This window comes from Pelophylax lessonae (genome assembly GCF_965119305.1).
Source record: "Pelophylax lessonae genome assembly, chromosome: 7".
Classification (NCBI taxonomy): Eukaryota; Metazoa; Chordata; class Amphibia; order Anura; family Ranidae; genus Pelophylax; species Pelophylax lessonae.
In genome coordinates this window covers 79,274,421-79,289,425 of record NC_138774.1, presented here as the reverse complement: position 1 = coordinate 79,289,425, position 15,005 = coordinate 79,274,421, and the positions used below count along the sequence as shown (strand labels likewise).

At 43.2% G+C, this 15,005-nt stretch overlaps 2 protein-coding genes across 2 annotated transcripts in view; one reads left to right on the top strand and one right to left on the bottom strand.

The window, feature by feature from the left end:
- CCER2 (coiled-coil glutamate rich protein 2) overlaps positions 1 to 2,910 on the top strand; it is a 31,977-nt gene extending 29,067 nt beyond the window's left edge. The window contains exon 6 of the mRNA XM_082262919.1: positions 2,645 to 2,910. Coding sequence (XP_082119045.1) covers positions 2,645 to 2,719 — 75 coding nt within the window. The 3' untranslated portion in view covers positions 2,720 to 2,910. The remainder of the gene's footprint in view (positions 1 to 2,644) is intronic.
- A 1,155-nt stretch (positions 2,911 to 4,065) lies between these two features.
- LOC309560475 (inositol-tetrakisphosphate 1-kinase-like) overlaps positions 4,066 to 15,005 on the bottom strand; it is a 47,244-nt gene continuing 36,304 nt past the window's right edge. Inside the window, exons 6-9 of the mRNA XM_082264108.1 lie at positions 13,888 to 14,053; positions 12,433 to 12,500; positions 7,526 to 7,685; positions 4,066 to 5,283 (exon numbers count right to left, since the gene is read on the bottom strand). Coding sequence (XP_082120234.1) covers positions 5,060 to 5,283; positions 7,526 to 7,685; positions 12,433 to 12,500; positions 13,888 to 14,053 — 618 coding nt within the window. The 3' untranslated portion in view covers positions 4,066 to 5,059. The remainder of the gene's footprint in view (positions 5,284 to 7,525; positions 7,686 to 12,432; positions 12,501 to 13,887; positions 14,054 to 15,005) is intronic.

Below are 15,005 nucleotides of genomic sequence, written 5' to 3'. Positions count from 1 at the left end.
ACCTCTGAGGGCTTCACAGAACAGCTGTATTTATACTGAGATTCAATTACACACAGGTGGACTCTTTTTACTAATTAGGTGACTTCTGAAGGCAATTGGTTCCACTAGATTTTAGTTAGGGGTTTTAGAGTGAAGGGGGCTGATTACCAATACATGCAACACTTTTCAGATATTTATATGTAAAACATTTTGAAAACCATTTATCATTTTCCTTCCACTTCACAATGATGTGCCACTTTGTGTTGGTCTACTACATAAAATCCAAATAAAATATATTTACGTTTTTGGTTGTAACATGATAAGATGTGGAAAATTTCAAGGGGTATAAATACTTTTTCAAGGAACTGTAGCTAAATACATTTAGGGTGCATCAAACAAAAGGTGTTCAATGTTTTTTTTTTGTATGAAAGCAGCCACAGCCTGAGTGAACAAGCCTATCTCCTGCCAGCATGCTGCAGAAAAGGATCCTTGCTCTGTGTGTGAAAGCTGTGGTCTCTCTCCAGACTTCCAACACATCTCTTGTTGAGTCTGAGGTAGAACTTTCCAATCAGTGTTGGGTGGGGGTTTGACTCAGCAGGAAGTGGATGAGACCTCTGGAGAGAGACCACTACTTCCACAAGGGTCCTTCTCTCAAGCAAGCTGGCAAGAATCGGGCTGGGGTTGCTTTCTAAACAAAAAACAAACAGTAGGATTTGCACACCTTTTGTTTTTATAGTTACTGGAATAAATTTAGCTGATTTCAAACTGAATGTTTAAGCATCGGTCTTTAGAAGTCACCCCTTAAATACAGCTTACAACACACCTGAAGTGCAACCCTAGCTGTACTTAAATGTAAAGCTATGTTCACACTTGCTTCTTGTCATGTGACTTTTGACACATAAAGTCACATGACAAGTCTCAGCCCATTGTTTTCAATGGCACCCGTTCAGATCTATGCGACTTTAAAGTTACAGCGACTTTAAAAAGGTTCCTGCACTACTATAATGCGACTTTGATGCAACTTGAGTGCCAGAGACTGTAAAGGTGCATTAGAGTCGCACAGGAAATCACGCCACTTTGAAGTCGCACAAGTATATACAGAGCCTTAAACGAGAAGTATGTATATATATATTTTTTTTGATTGGAGTCATTCTTACCTAGTCCTCGAGAACCCAGTGACTAAACACCGCAGACCACTCGGTTATCAAAGCTCCCTGAGCAGAGAGCTGGTGACTCTCAGTCACCAGCTCTCTGCTCTGCCCCCCCTGTTCTCACCGGAACACTGGGCTGTACAGGGGGTGTGATTGGCCGGCTCAGACTCTCAGTGGCTCGCTAAACGGCTGAGCCGGGTGCCAGTCCAGGCATTCGGGTGGATCCCAGCCATATTGTTGCGATGTTTCCTGAGCCTGGACTGACTCTGTGTCGTCAGCCAGCAACAGGCTTCAGCAGGAAAACGGGTCACAGGAGTTCAGAAAGAACTGCATTACTGTGATCCACAAATGAGCTTTGCCTGTACTTCTCCTTAGGATGTACAAATCTCAGAGACTGTGTACCAGGTCAGGTAGTTGACAGGGCAGCTACTGTCAAACTAACACCCTGACTCCATAGTTATGATAAGTATGGAGATAAATGTTAATCCTTCAAAAGTAAGCCTGCACAATTCTAATTGGTTAAGAAATAATGTTAAAACTGCTACATAAGCTCTTTAGCAGCTAGCTCTCTTTATTATTCTGATCACACAGATCAAATACAGTATGTGTGTTCAAATCATTTAAAAGAGATATATGGCTTTTTTTTCCCCCCCCATTCGTACTTACCTAGGTGGATACAGCATCGGTCCCCCGGCACCTCTGCACTGAGAACCGAGCGATCGAACACCCCTGATTGCTGGGTTCTGACAGATACCCGAGCAGAGAGCTGGTGACTGTCAGTCAGCAGCTCTCTGCTCTGCTCTGCTCCCTCCTCTCTCTTTGGAGTGCTGAGCTGTGGAGGGGCGGTGAGCGGCCGGCTCAGGCTCAATGAGAGGCTGAGCCTGGTGTTGGTCCCGATTCCATTGTCCCGATGACACGGTGCCTGGACCAACCTCTGTGATGTCAGCAGAGAGTGGACTTCAGACCGCTCTCTGCTAAAAAGGGATCACAGGAGTGCAGAATGTATTGCACTCCTGTGATCCATAGAAGATTTAAAGCAAAATAAGCTTTGGCTGTACATCTGCTTTAAAGATTTGTCAGACTTAGGTTGATTAGACCATACCACTGTTTACATAAAAAAAAAATGTGCACATTTATGAAGCACAACACTGTGCACTACAAATGTTTAGCACGTTGCTTGCTTTGGTAATTCAAAACCCCATTCAATTACATGAAAAGGAAAAAAGAGGGAAGAAGCAAAGATTAGGCACATGGCCTGTCAAAGTCATGTGCCTGGCGTCTCCACCAATCAAGAAGCGTTTTCTCCAGCATTATGCAGAGAGCACATCATAGGACAGCACAGCCTTCCTTCTATGATTGGAACTTAAAATGCAGGCACAGTATGGAGTAAGCACTGTGGTGTCCAGTGGAGAGCAGATAGCGATATCCGCCCTCCATTATAAATAAAGGCCTTAGTGAGGTCTATGGCAGCTTTCATAGTTCATTTTTAAAGCCTTGTCCTATTGTGCTTTAAGGAGCGGGATATCCATGAAGTGGAAGAAGAGCTGAGGAAGGCAGCAGAACGGCTGCAGGAAATCCACCGAGGCTGAGAGAAACCAGATGAAGGTTCAACCCTGCGTCTTCCAGCCAATAACCTGCACATATCTTGAGCAATGTCTGATAATTCATGTACACGATTCCCTGGTATTCTTCTACGCTGGCCTGTATGCCGTTTATACAACAGTAGGCTGTATCTGTTGCTATTGTAAAATAAAGCTTTCTTGCAATGTTAGTATATTGATGAGGAATTCCACTATGTATTGTGTATATTTATATTAGCCTAATGGCAACTATATATATATATATAATATATTGTCAAAAGTGTTGGGACGCCTGCTTTTTCATGCACATGAACTTTAATAGCATCCCTGTCTTAGTCCGTAGGGTTCAATATTGCATTTGCCCACCCTTTGCAGCTATAACAGCTTCAACTCTTCTAGGAAGACTGTCCACAAGGTTTAGGAGTGTCTATGGGAATGTTTGACCATTCTTCCAAAAGCGCATTTGTGAGATCAGCCACTGAAGGAGTAGGTCTGCCTTGTAATGTCAACTCTCATTCATCCCAAAGTTGTTCCATTGGGTTGAGGTAAGGACTCTGTGCAGGCCAGTCAAGTTCCTCTACCCCAAACTCGCTCATCCATGTCTTTATGGACCTTGCTTTGTCTTTCAGTCATATTAGAACAGGAAGGGGCCATCCTAAAACTGTTCCCACAAAGTTGGAAGCATGAAATTTTCCAAAATGTCTTGGTAGGCTGGCGCCTTAAGAGTTCCCTTCACTGGAACTAAGGGACCAAGCCCAACCCCTAAAAAACAACCCCACACCATAATTCCCCCTCCACCAAATGATTTAGCCCAGAGCACAAAGCAAGGTCCATAAGGATATGGATGAGTTTGGGGTATAAGAACTTGACTGGCCTGCACAGAGTTCTGGCCTCAACCTAATAGAACACCTTGGGGATGAATTAGAGTGGAGACTGCAAGCCAGGCCTTCTCGTCCAACATCAGTGCCTGACCTCACAGATGTGCTTCTGGAAGAATGGTCAAACATTCCCATAGATACAATCCTAAACCTTGTGGACAGCCTTCCCAGAACAGTTGAAGTTATTATAATTGCAAAGGGTGGGCCAACTCAATATTGAACCCTACAGACTAAGACTGGGATGCCATTAAAGTTCATGTGCGTGTAAAGGCAGGTGTCCCAATACGTTTGACAATATGTATTGTTTCCTTTGCCTCTTATTGTCTAGAATGTGACCACTTCTCAGCACATCAAAGCTCAGCAAGACTAAGCCAGGAAAAATATGAACTCCTATAATTCAGCTAAGGCTCTCATTGCTCTTCACCTGCATGATATAGATGGTGTGGAGCAGAATGACAGATATAAAAATTCTTTGTTTTTACTGCAATTTATAGGAGGAGAAACTGGAACCTGGTTGCATTGGGTTGTTTTTTAACACATTTAATGCACATTGCCTAGCCTAGTGCATTTCTATTGAGTACTGCAAAATGTTATCTTTTCATCTATTGCAATTAAAATGAGTTAAGCGTATGAATTGATTATATTTAGCTTTACATCAAATCATTTTTCTATAGTTGAGCTCTTTTTTCCAGATCAGATTCTGTTTTTTGTGTATCTAGGGCAGAAGAGTTCATCTATCCTCCTTCTGAAGTCCATTTGCTGTACCAAAGTAAGTCACGGAATGTTTAGAAGTTCTTGGATTTTGGAAAGTGTTATATTGTTGCTTCAGCTACAACCTATTCCATATGTTAACTTCACACAGCTATACTTTACAGAAATATTGTTTTTTTTTTTATTTAATTTACAATTAGCAGAAGAACGGCAGTGTCAAATAAGGGAAGAGGAGAACAATGTCCTAGGTAGCACTGGATCCTCCAAAAACTGTACATAGATGGCCATATATGTAATTCTGGTCTCTTTTCTGTGATTATATTCAAGTTTTGCTGTGAGAATTAAATAAAATTGAAAAATTCAGGATCCACTTTCTTCAGCTAATGAATACCAGTGTCAATGAAGCTATGAATTCCAGTGCACATTGTGTCAAAGTCTATTTTCTTAGAAATTCTGCATTAAAGTCCTTGATGAAATATGGGAGATGAAATGTGCGGTCCAAGGTTAGCCTTATTTATGCTCTTAAATTATCTGAAGGAGGAAAGCACTTGTTACCTATAGCAACCGTCAATTCTCCCTTTCGCCCTCCTAGTGCAGTCTAAGAAGGAGTATCTGATTGGTTGCTGTAGGGAAAAAGACCGACTTTCCATCAGAGGCCCATGATTTAAATCCAGTAGAAGAAGCTCCATGCTTGTCTACATTATTGCCACAAACACACAAATGTTCACCGGAAATTCCACAAAAGTGGACATGGTATGTGTCAACAATCAGCAGAGAGGGGTGGGGTGTACATGTTAAAATAGGAAGAAGGACTGAGCCGCCTCTTGCATGGCTCTGGCAAGGACCTCCTCTCCGTACTGTGCTCCTCACACTGGGGGACAGAGGCTGGGAGCTCCAAGACTGAGGACTGCTCCTGGTTGCTTCCTAGAAGTTTCTCCACATGAGAGAGTAAAGCAGAGAAAAACTCAGGGACTCCTTCATATCCTGAAAAAGAAATTTAGGAATACATGTTTAAACTAATTTGCATGGGTACCATAGTTGCTGTTGGATATTGGGGGTTTATTTTTATTTATTTCAGGTACTTATATAGCACTGCCAATTTACACAGCGCTTTACATATACATTGCACATTCACATCAGTCCCTGCCCTCAAGGAGCTTACAATCTAAGGTCCCTAACTCACATACATATACAGTAGGGCCAATTTTTTATACAGGATCCAATTAACCTAGCAGCATGTCTTTGGAGTGTGGGAGGAAACCCACGCAGGCACAGGGAGAACATGCAAACTCCAGGCAGGTAGTGTCGTGGTTGGGATTTGAACCAGCAACCCTCTTGCTGCTAGGTGAATGTGCTAACCACTACACCACTGTGCCGCCCTAAAGTTTTCTTTTTCATTCATTTAACTTTAACAGGTAAAGATGTTGTTGTAATATAGACTGTCATATTAGTGGGCAATTAAAACTCGGCATATGATAAATAAAATACATAATCAGTAGTTAACTTATGGTCATTAAATCCAGAGGGTGAAAAAGAGAAAACCAGGTAAGTAAAAGTCTGTTGAAAAATTATAGCGTGGCTCCTCCACTCTTTCATCCAGAGGCTCCCTATTTGACTCTGAAAGTGATGGGCAGTCAGGCCAAGCTCAGTCTTTCAGGATTTGTCAGGCTTTGTAATTCATCTGCCCGTATCTTTGAATCTATCGATTATTTTGACAAGCAGGTTTCAGGTATCTGCTTGAGCGCTTTTTTATTATATTTTAGGACTGGTAACAGCAATTCCAGGAAACACACTAAGATAATCATTGTATTCCTAAAGCTGCCCAGGAAACACTGCAACTGGGCCAAGTCACTTAATCCAAGCTCAGTGTAACCCCTGGAACCAAACTGTAGGCAACCCCCCCTCAACTGGGGTGAGTGGGTCTGCTTCAAAAATGTTCCCTGTGCAACTTCTTCTCTCTCTGTTTCCTGCAGTCATTGCCTCAAAGCAGGCTTGAATTGGACTGGTGGTTGCAGATCAGCCTGAAATGGTTGTGTTTGGGAATAGCTTGTTTGCATTACAAAGAGGATTACTGACAAAGGAATGGTATGGACAGGTGCACCAATGCAATACATGACTGAAAAAAATGAAGCCAATGTAGGCTGTGTGTCTGGTATACATTTCTAAGCTTATTTTTTCATCTGTCCGGAATGAACTTTTAAAGTTAATGTCAACCTTCACATATACCCAGTGAAGAGAACAGCCTCAGATGATACAAATCTTCCTACATAAGATTTACTTGTATATCTGCCATCTTACCCTTTCTACACCCTTTTAAATATGCAGATTGTGTTAAAAATCCTACTTCATCTTTCAGCAGCACATAGGGGTGGGTGGGGACACTGTGTGAGAGCTGATTGGAGGAAAGGGACGAGGGACCATCCCCCCCCCCCCCCCCCCCCCGTTGCCCTCCACATAAACAGAGGAAATAGGGAACACGCAGAGCTGTATTCTGAATAGACAAGCTTCCTGCTTATCTCCCTCCCCAACTCAAATTTTAAGCCCATGTTATCTCATGTGTTGGAGAACCTTTCAGTATTGACTCATGCTGATAACAGACTAACGAAGCACAAGGGAGAAACGACACTTAGAGCTTTGGAGAGAGATAAGTAAACACTACAGATATATGTGCTTAGCTCAAATTCATTGAATGGGGTTTACAACGTTTCATTAGAAACATGATTTCTGCAGTTTATAAAGCCCCGTGGGGGCTAATTTAACAACAATGAAAATATTACTGCAAATTCCATTTTGCAGATAGATTACACCAATTTTTAAATACTTTCCACCTAATGTGTCATCAAATATATTCCGGCTGTTTCTCTAGAGTAGTTGTTAATATCCATTCTACATTCTATCATTACTTAAAGGGTAAGTTCACCTTTCCATGAAAAATGAAAAGATGAACTAACTCCAAATAACCTGGCCACCAGTCCGGATCCCACTGTAAATAGCAGTCAAAATGTCCAATGCTGCACCAGCAGCAATTGGTATCACGGCTGCTATGTGCAATGGGTGACCAGGATATTTGGAGTTAGCTGACCTTTTCATTTTTCGTGAAAAGGTCAACTTACCCTTAAAGTGTAAAGTTCTGTTCAGAAAAACTATTTGGGTTTAAGCTTTTGTTTTCTAACTTGAACCAGTGATTCTGTGACAGTAGCAAAGTGTTAACTAACAGAAGACATACCTGGAAAAGCGTTGACATCAATGACTGCACAGCGGCCAGACTGTGTGTCCACAATTAAATCTATACCAAAGAGGGACATTCCCAAAGCTTCCTGCAGACCCTGGACCACCTGTCTGACCACGTCATTTGATGGAGGCAACACATCTGGGTACAGGGGTGCCTGGAAGGAAAGGAAGAAATTGCATCTATGAAACATACTTCCTCACATTCTGAATTATTATGTGTTGGCTCAAGCTATTCAATCTGGATTTCCATGTTCCAATCCTGGTCAGAAAATTTAAATGTGTATAAAAATCACTATTAAAATATGGGTTGTAGATTCAGGGTTCTCATAGCTTGTACTTGGCCCCCGATTCTTCCTCTATAAGCAAATATATCAATTAGAAATGAATAAAGGAACAATAGAAAAGACAGAACTAAAGTAGCCTGCAGATAGCACCCTCTGTAGTACCTTTGTACCATGGGCAGTTTATAGGATATGACCCCAATGTATTAAAATAAAATTCAATATATTGTGTTTCCCCCGAAAAAAAGACCTAGCGTGATTTCAGGGGAGGGCTGCAATATAAACTCTACCCCGAAAATAAGCCCTTTTGTAAATTTATTGTTGAAAATACCTTATTTACAGCACCGCTGGGGGCCCACCTGACCAGCCAGAGATCTTTTTCTCTCCTCCCGGCTGACGTCAGCGAGGATCTCAACCCTGCCCTGGGCAGTGCTCGGAGGGGAGAAGAAGAGCTCTGGCGGATCAAGTGAGCAGCCAGCGGTGCTGTAAATAAGGTTCCCCGAAAAAAAAGACCTAGCGTGATTTAAGGGGAGGGCTGCAATATAAACTCTACCCCGAAAATAAGCCCTTTTGTAAATTCATTGTCGAAAATACCTTATTTACAGCACCGCTGGGGGCCCACCTGACCAGCCAGAGATCTTTTTCTCTCCTCCCGGCTGACGTCAGCGAGGATCTCAACCCTGCCCTGGGCAGTGCTCAGAGGGGAGAAGAAGAGCTCTGGAGGATCACGTGAGCAGCCAGCGGCGCTGTAAATAAGGTATTTTCGACAAAAAAAGTTACAAAAGGAGACTCACTGGACATTATATAATCTTTTTACAAAATGGATTACATATTTTTACAATGACTTTAACTAAGGTTTATTTTTGGGATAAAAGATGTCATAATGATGACTCCTGAGCTGATGGGGTAGGGGTAAGGAAGACAGGGGATATAGACAAGACATCCTTTGAAAATAAGCCTTAGTGTGTTTTTTGTAGGTAAAATTAATACCGTGTTTCCCCGAAAATAAGACCTACCCTGAACCTACTGATATTTTCGGGGAAAGCTGCACTATAAGCCCTACCCTGAAATTAAGCCCTAGTTTAGTGTTTGTAAAATCCTAGAATCCACTCTATTACTGTTTTTCATAATGTCCAGTGTGTAGAACAGTAATAGAGTGGATTCTAGGATTTTACAAACACTTTTACTAGGTTCACACAGCAGATTCCTGTTAGGCAGGGAGGGAGAGAAGACATTACACGATAAGACCTACCCCAAAAATAAGCCCTACTATGTCTTTTGGTGCCAAAATTATTATAAGACCTTGTCTTATTTTCGGGGAAACACGGTAGTAGTCAGAAGTAGTTTTCAGATATTCTGCTTGTGTATGCCAAACAGGGAAAACCAGGTTTTATTTTACCAAGCCACAGGTTCAAGCAATTTCTGAGGACTTCTAGGTTACTTCATAACTAGCCTGGAGAAAAAATTCTGTATCTCAAAGATACAGCAAGCACACCCACTACACTATACTGTATCCTCTAGCGAAGCACGGATACCATTTTTTAAAGAGCAAGCACGAGTACTGATACTTGTACTCAAGTGCTCACTGATACCAATTACCAATACCGTGCTGTGCAATGCGATTTGAGCCTATACAAAAATGAATGGGCACAAATTGCACTGCAAAGAATTACATGTGATTCAAACAGGAATGCGGTGTGATTCATGTCTGAATCACATGTAGTTTCCCGCACTGCTCTTGTGTAAACCCAGGATGTGATAAGCCTGGGTTCACACAGGCGTGGTGCCGGTATCGGTATTTTCTATCTAATACGTTCTTTGCTTTTTATACCTGGCTACTTTTGTACAATACAAAACCTAATTGGTGCATCTAAACTGTAGTGGCTGTGCGTTATCTATGACAGGGCTCAAAATTCAAAGTCCTGAGCTACTAGCCAGGCCTTAAGGGTTACTCGCCACCAGTTGCCCCACCCAATCCCTACCCTACCCCGCCCCTAAACACGCCCTCATAAATTATCTCATAAAATTACACTGTTAAATATTTTTGAATGAATGCAGAAGTTACAAAAATAAATATTAATAACAATTTTATCAGTGCAGCATCACCAGTGAAGCTTATCTGTGCCGCCTCAACAGTGCCCATCAGTGAAACCCCACCAGTGCCCATCAGTGCAGCCTGATCAGTGCCCATCAATGCAGCCTCACCAGTGTTGTGGAAAATTTGAGGGCTGATCTATGATAAATATATACAGTATCTCACAAAAGTGAGTACACCCCTCACATTTTTGTAACTATTTTATTATATCTTTTCATGTGACAACACTGAAGAAATGACACTTTGCTACAATGAAAAGTAGTGAGTGTACAGCTTGTATAACAGTTTGCTGTCCTCTCAAAACAACTCAACACACAGCCATTAATGTCTAAACCCGCTGGCAGCAAACGTGAGTACACCCCTAAGTGAAAAAGTTCCAAATTGGGCCCAAAGTGTCAATATTTTGTGTGGCCATCATTATTTTCCAGCACTGCCTTAACCTTCTTGGGCATGGCGTTCACTGGAGCTTCACAGGTTGCCACTGGAGTCCTCTTCCACTCCTCCATGACGACATCATGAAGCTGGTGGATGTTAGAGACCTTGCGCTCAACCACCTTCCGTTTGAGGATGCCCCACAGATGCCCAATAGGGTTTAGGTCTGGAGACATGCTTGGCCAGTCCATCACCTTTAATACCTTTTCAGCTTCTTTAGCAATGTTTTTTTTTTTCAGATGCTCAGAGAGTTCTTTGCCATGAGGTGCCATGTTGAACTTCCAGTGACCAGTATGAGAGAGTTAGAGGGATAAAACCAAACTTAACACGCCTGCTCACCATTCACACCTGAGACCTTGTAACACTAATGAGTCACATGACAGCGGGGAGGGAAAATGGCTAATTGGGCCCAATTTGGACATTTTCACTTAGGGGTGTACAAGTAATATGGCTCAGAGTGCTTAAATCTTACGAGGCCCAATGCAGAGCAACTCAGAGACAGCCAGAGCAAGAAGGAGTGGTTTGCACCCCCCCTCCCCAAAAACAAAGGCTAATCTTGGCACCCTCACAAGAAGTGGTCTGGTCCCTCCCAGTGGGGGCTCACAGGAAGCTTCAAGGGGCCACCTTTATTGTTGAAACCCACAAGAGACCCATGATGCCTGGAGAGTGGTTGGTGGGCCACATCCTGTCAAAGGTTCACCATGGAAGGGTGTTGGTACAGCTTGTCAACCTAGGGACGACTCCCATCTTGCTGCCCAGGCACACCGCCCTGCAGATTTATACACTGTACCTCGCCACTGCATCTCCAAGGCCCAACCAGGGGTGGAAGTGGTATGTGCCCCCTTACTGGCAGCTATGGCTTCCAAAATTAGTCCATATTGGAGCAGCTGCTCCACCAGCTACTAGAGAAGCACCTGTTGGTGTTCGCCACCAGTCCTGAGGACTATGGGTTGACTGAAGCCATCAACCACCTAATTCATACGGGAGCAGTACCGCCACATTCCCCCCAGCGTTGTGCGAAGTCACAATCCCTGGGCCACGACCGCTATGCAGGTGGGCAAGAAATATGATGACCTGCAGTTCTGGATAGACTATCGCAAACTCAATGCATACATCCACAGGGATGCCTATACCCTTCCTCAGCTTGAGGAATCCCTCTTGGCACTCGGACAAGCCAAATTCTTCCCAACCTTGGACCTGGCCAGTGGCTACTGGCAAGTCCCTGTATGGGACAAAAACAGGGAAAAGACCACTTTTATTTTTTTATTTTTCTTCCATAATAGAAGACCATCTTTATTACACCCCTGTGACTGAGTTTATTTGCATGCCCCTTGGCCTCAGTAACGCCCCCAGCACCTTCCAGCACCTAATGGAAAGATGTCTTGGGGTATACAAATTCAAGATTGTGCTGATTTACCTCAATGACAGTATCATCTTCTCCAAGACATTTAAGGAACATTTTAAACACCTACGCCCTGGATTTGACTTTACACGAATGGGTAGCTCAGGAAAGGTACCCCACCTGGTAGGGATAGGTTCCTGACGAGGAGGGAAAGCATGTAGTCGCTACCCATCTGGATATCTTCCTGACTGCACACCAGGTGGCCAGGCCGCATTCTGCTCCTTTCTACCGGCTATGTCAGTCTGGCTGGTACTGGCACTATCTACTTTGTTTGAAACTGTGAGAGCACCCAGTTGGGCAGCCTGCTCCTCAGGTTTATTGTGAACTGTTACTGCATTAATTTAATACAAGTTTCTATTGCACCTGTCTGTGTGAATTATTTCCCCTGCACTTTGCTGCACCCCACATACACACAGTCCTGACATTTCCTGTGGAAGTAGTGAGCTGGGGAATATACAGCATTGAACAGGAGGCCTCAGTAAAGCTGGCCACAAACTGATATTGATACTGATGTCAATGGTTGACTCTGCTTGAACACTCCTTCCCAACATCCTTAAAATCAAAATTGAAGGAGCTGACAGAAAATTGTCAGATTAATCAGATGCAGCTGCTGTTTGGGTATTCTGATTAGTCGGCGCTGCAGTTTCCTCCGAGAACATTGTATGGAGATAAAAATTGTGCAATTAATTCACCTGAGAGAGGTGAGAACAGGATTCTGCTTTGGAGACTTCATGGCTGTTGAAGAAGATGGTCTTCTGATCTGAAATGAGAAAACATAAAAGAGGAGGAGTGAAATAAATGAACGCATCAGAACTGCAAAGATGTACCACTTCACTTTCTGCTTATATCATGTTGTTTTGCAGCAATGCAAAAGAAACAGAACTAAAGCTGACCATACACTTGAACATTTTTGTTTTCATTCAACCTGCATGCTGAACAAAAAAGAAATCTAACCAGTTCCTCCATTTATACTAAACAACATGGATGAATGAATCTCCGGCTATTGTTTTCTGACAGTTGACACCCATGGCTGTCAGAATACCTGAACAGTGGCTGCATCTGTTGGCTGCGGTCATTGTTCAGCCAACAATTTTCAACCTGGCTCTATTCAGGTTGGAATCTATTGAGGTGGATGATGTCGGCAGGGCCACCCAGAGATTAAATTTTAGCCAATTTATCAGAAAATGGGGAATATTCAATCTGTATCCGCTTATCTGTCTCCCCCCCCCCCCCCCAAATTTGGCCCCTTTCGGGGGAGGGGGCTACCTGTTTTTGACAGGTACCCTGTCCCCACTTCCGTCAGACCTCCCCACGGTAAAGTACGTCTGAAGTTTGGCCCCCCTCCTCCTTCCCCCTCCTTCATCCAGTAAGAGAGTGCAGCGCGCTTTGCGCATGTGCAGAAGGGACCCAGGCGTGCAGCCGCAAGGCTTCACTGCTGGGTTCCCTTACCAGCAATGGCGGTGGCAGCACCCGACAGCTGACGGAAACATGCGCTGCGGTGCCGACATCGCTGGATTCCAGGACAGGTAAGTGTCCTATTATTAAAAGTCAGCAGCTACAGTATGTGCAGCTGCTGACTTTTATTTTTTGGAGGTGGAGGCCGGAACACCGCTGCAGCCCTTCTCCCTGCGGCTTCCCTCCTCTCCTCTCCCACTGGCAGCTGCTGCAGGCACACAAGGAGATGTTTCAGGATGGAGGGGGCTGGTAAATACGTTATATAATAATGATTTTAGTGTATTTTTAGCAAAAAATATAATGTAATATTATCTGGGGGGTGGGGGAGAGGGGCCCTTTCAGGTAAGTATAGGGCCCTGTGATCTCTAACAGCAGCCCTGGCGGTCATAATACTGGTACAGTACCTGCATCAGGTGTTGTTCAGCCAATAATTTTCTGCCAAGCTCCTTCTATTTTTTAATTGAAGGATGTTTGGTGGATGGGTGCCGACAGGACTACCCATGGAGCAAATTTTAAGTCAGTTGACCAGGAACAGACTGAAATTTGCTCGGTGTATGTTCAGCTTAGAAGATAATATGAACGCCTGAATTTACTGAAGATGGCATAGACATATTCGAATTATAAAGAAGCTCATGGTGTTGCATAAGTCTACAACTAATGCTGAAAGTCTCTTTCATGACGCAGTCACAGACCTGTCTCCCCCAGGGGAAAGTTCCGTATGGATGGTCTCTTCACCACAAAATGCTGTGATCCCACCACAAACACCTTGTACAGGGTGGCGCTGTGGTTGATGAAGCTCTGAAGAAGACATGGTGGGGTCAACTCCTTCAGCCCTCGCTCGTTAAATATCAGGGACATCTGTGTAAGAAAGAACTAGAGCGGTTAGAAAACTCTAACAGCATGGAGATATATAAATGTTTACTATCTACTGTACAACATGTGAGAGAAGGGTTGTAACTTTATGTAATATAGTTTGCTTCACATCAGTCTGAAGGTCTTTTGAGACAGTTTGTAGATGAGGCTGTTTCCATGTGCAAACAATGAAAATTGATAAATACTGTCATTTTTATAATGTTCCTTATTGCTTCCAATTATTGACCCATTAGAGTGCACCCATCGCAAGAGAACTATGAAGGCTGCCACAGCTGATCTTCCTTTCAAAAAAAAATGTACATTCATTGGCCGTCATTCTGATACTTTGACATGAATGCATTCTAAATTGTAGTTGGAGAAGCTGATAATCACAAAGTTAGATTTTCAAATGTGTTGGAAAATGTCACTATTTGCAGGCCAGGTGATCATACACGGTAAGATATCACTTGATTTCCATACCACCCTACACAACATATGTGACGATACTTACAGTCACTGGGAATGAAAGACAGACACTATATGTGGGGCCCTTGGAGTAATGTTACTTTGGATTCAAGTCCATGTCTCCCCAGGACACACACTCTGGAACTCTGGGCCCGGTGGCCATGTTGGAGGCCTGGATGGTATGTTGTCAAAAAGGACTGCTCCACACAATCAGACTCATGGCAGATGCTAATGTCATCAGCTCAACCACCTGTCTTCCACATATTGGTATTTGTGTTCTTTTATTCACCTATTGTTTATGTCTGGTGGTTAATTTGATTAACTCTTGGAGGATTCTTTATGATGGGATTAGCCTTGTGTCTGCTGTACCTCGTTATCTAACCATTGTGTGAGGTTTTGTGTAAATATTTGGGTCATTGTTCATTTAGTGACTGACATACTTCTCAAGTGTATAAAACCCCTGTATTCTTGTCCAATAAAGAGTTCACCCCCA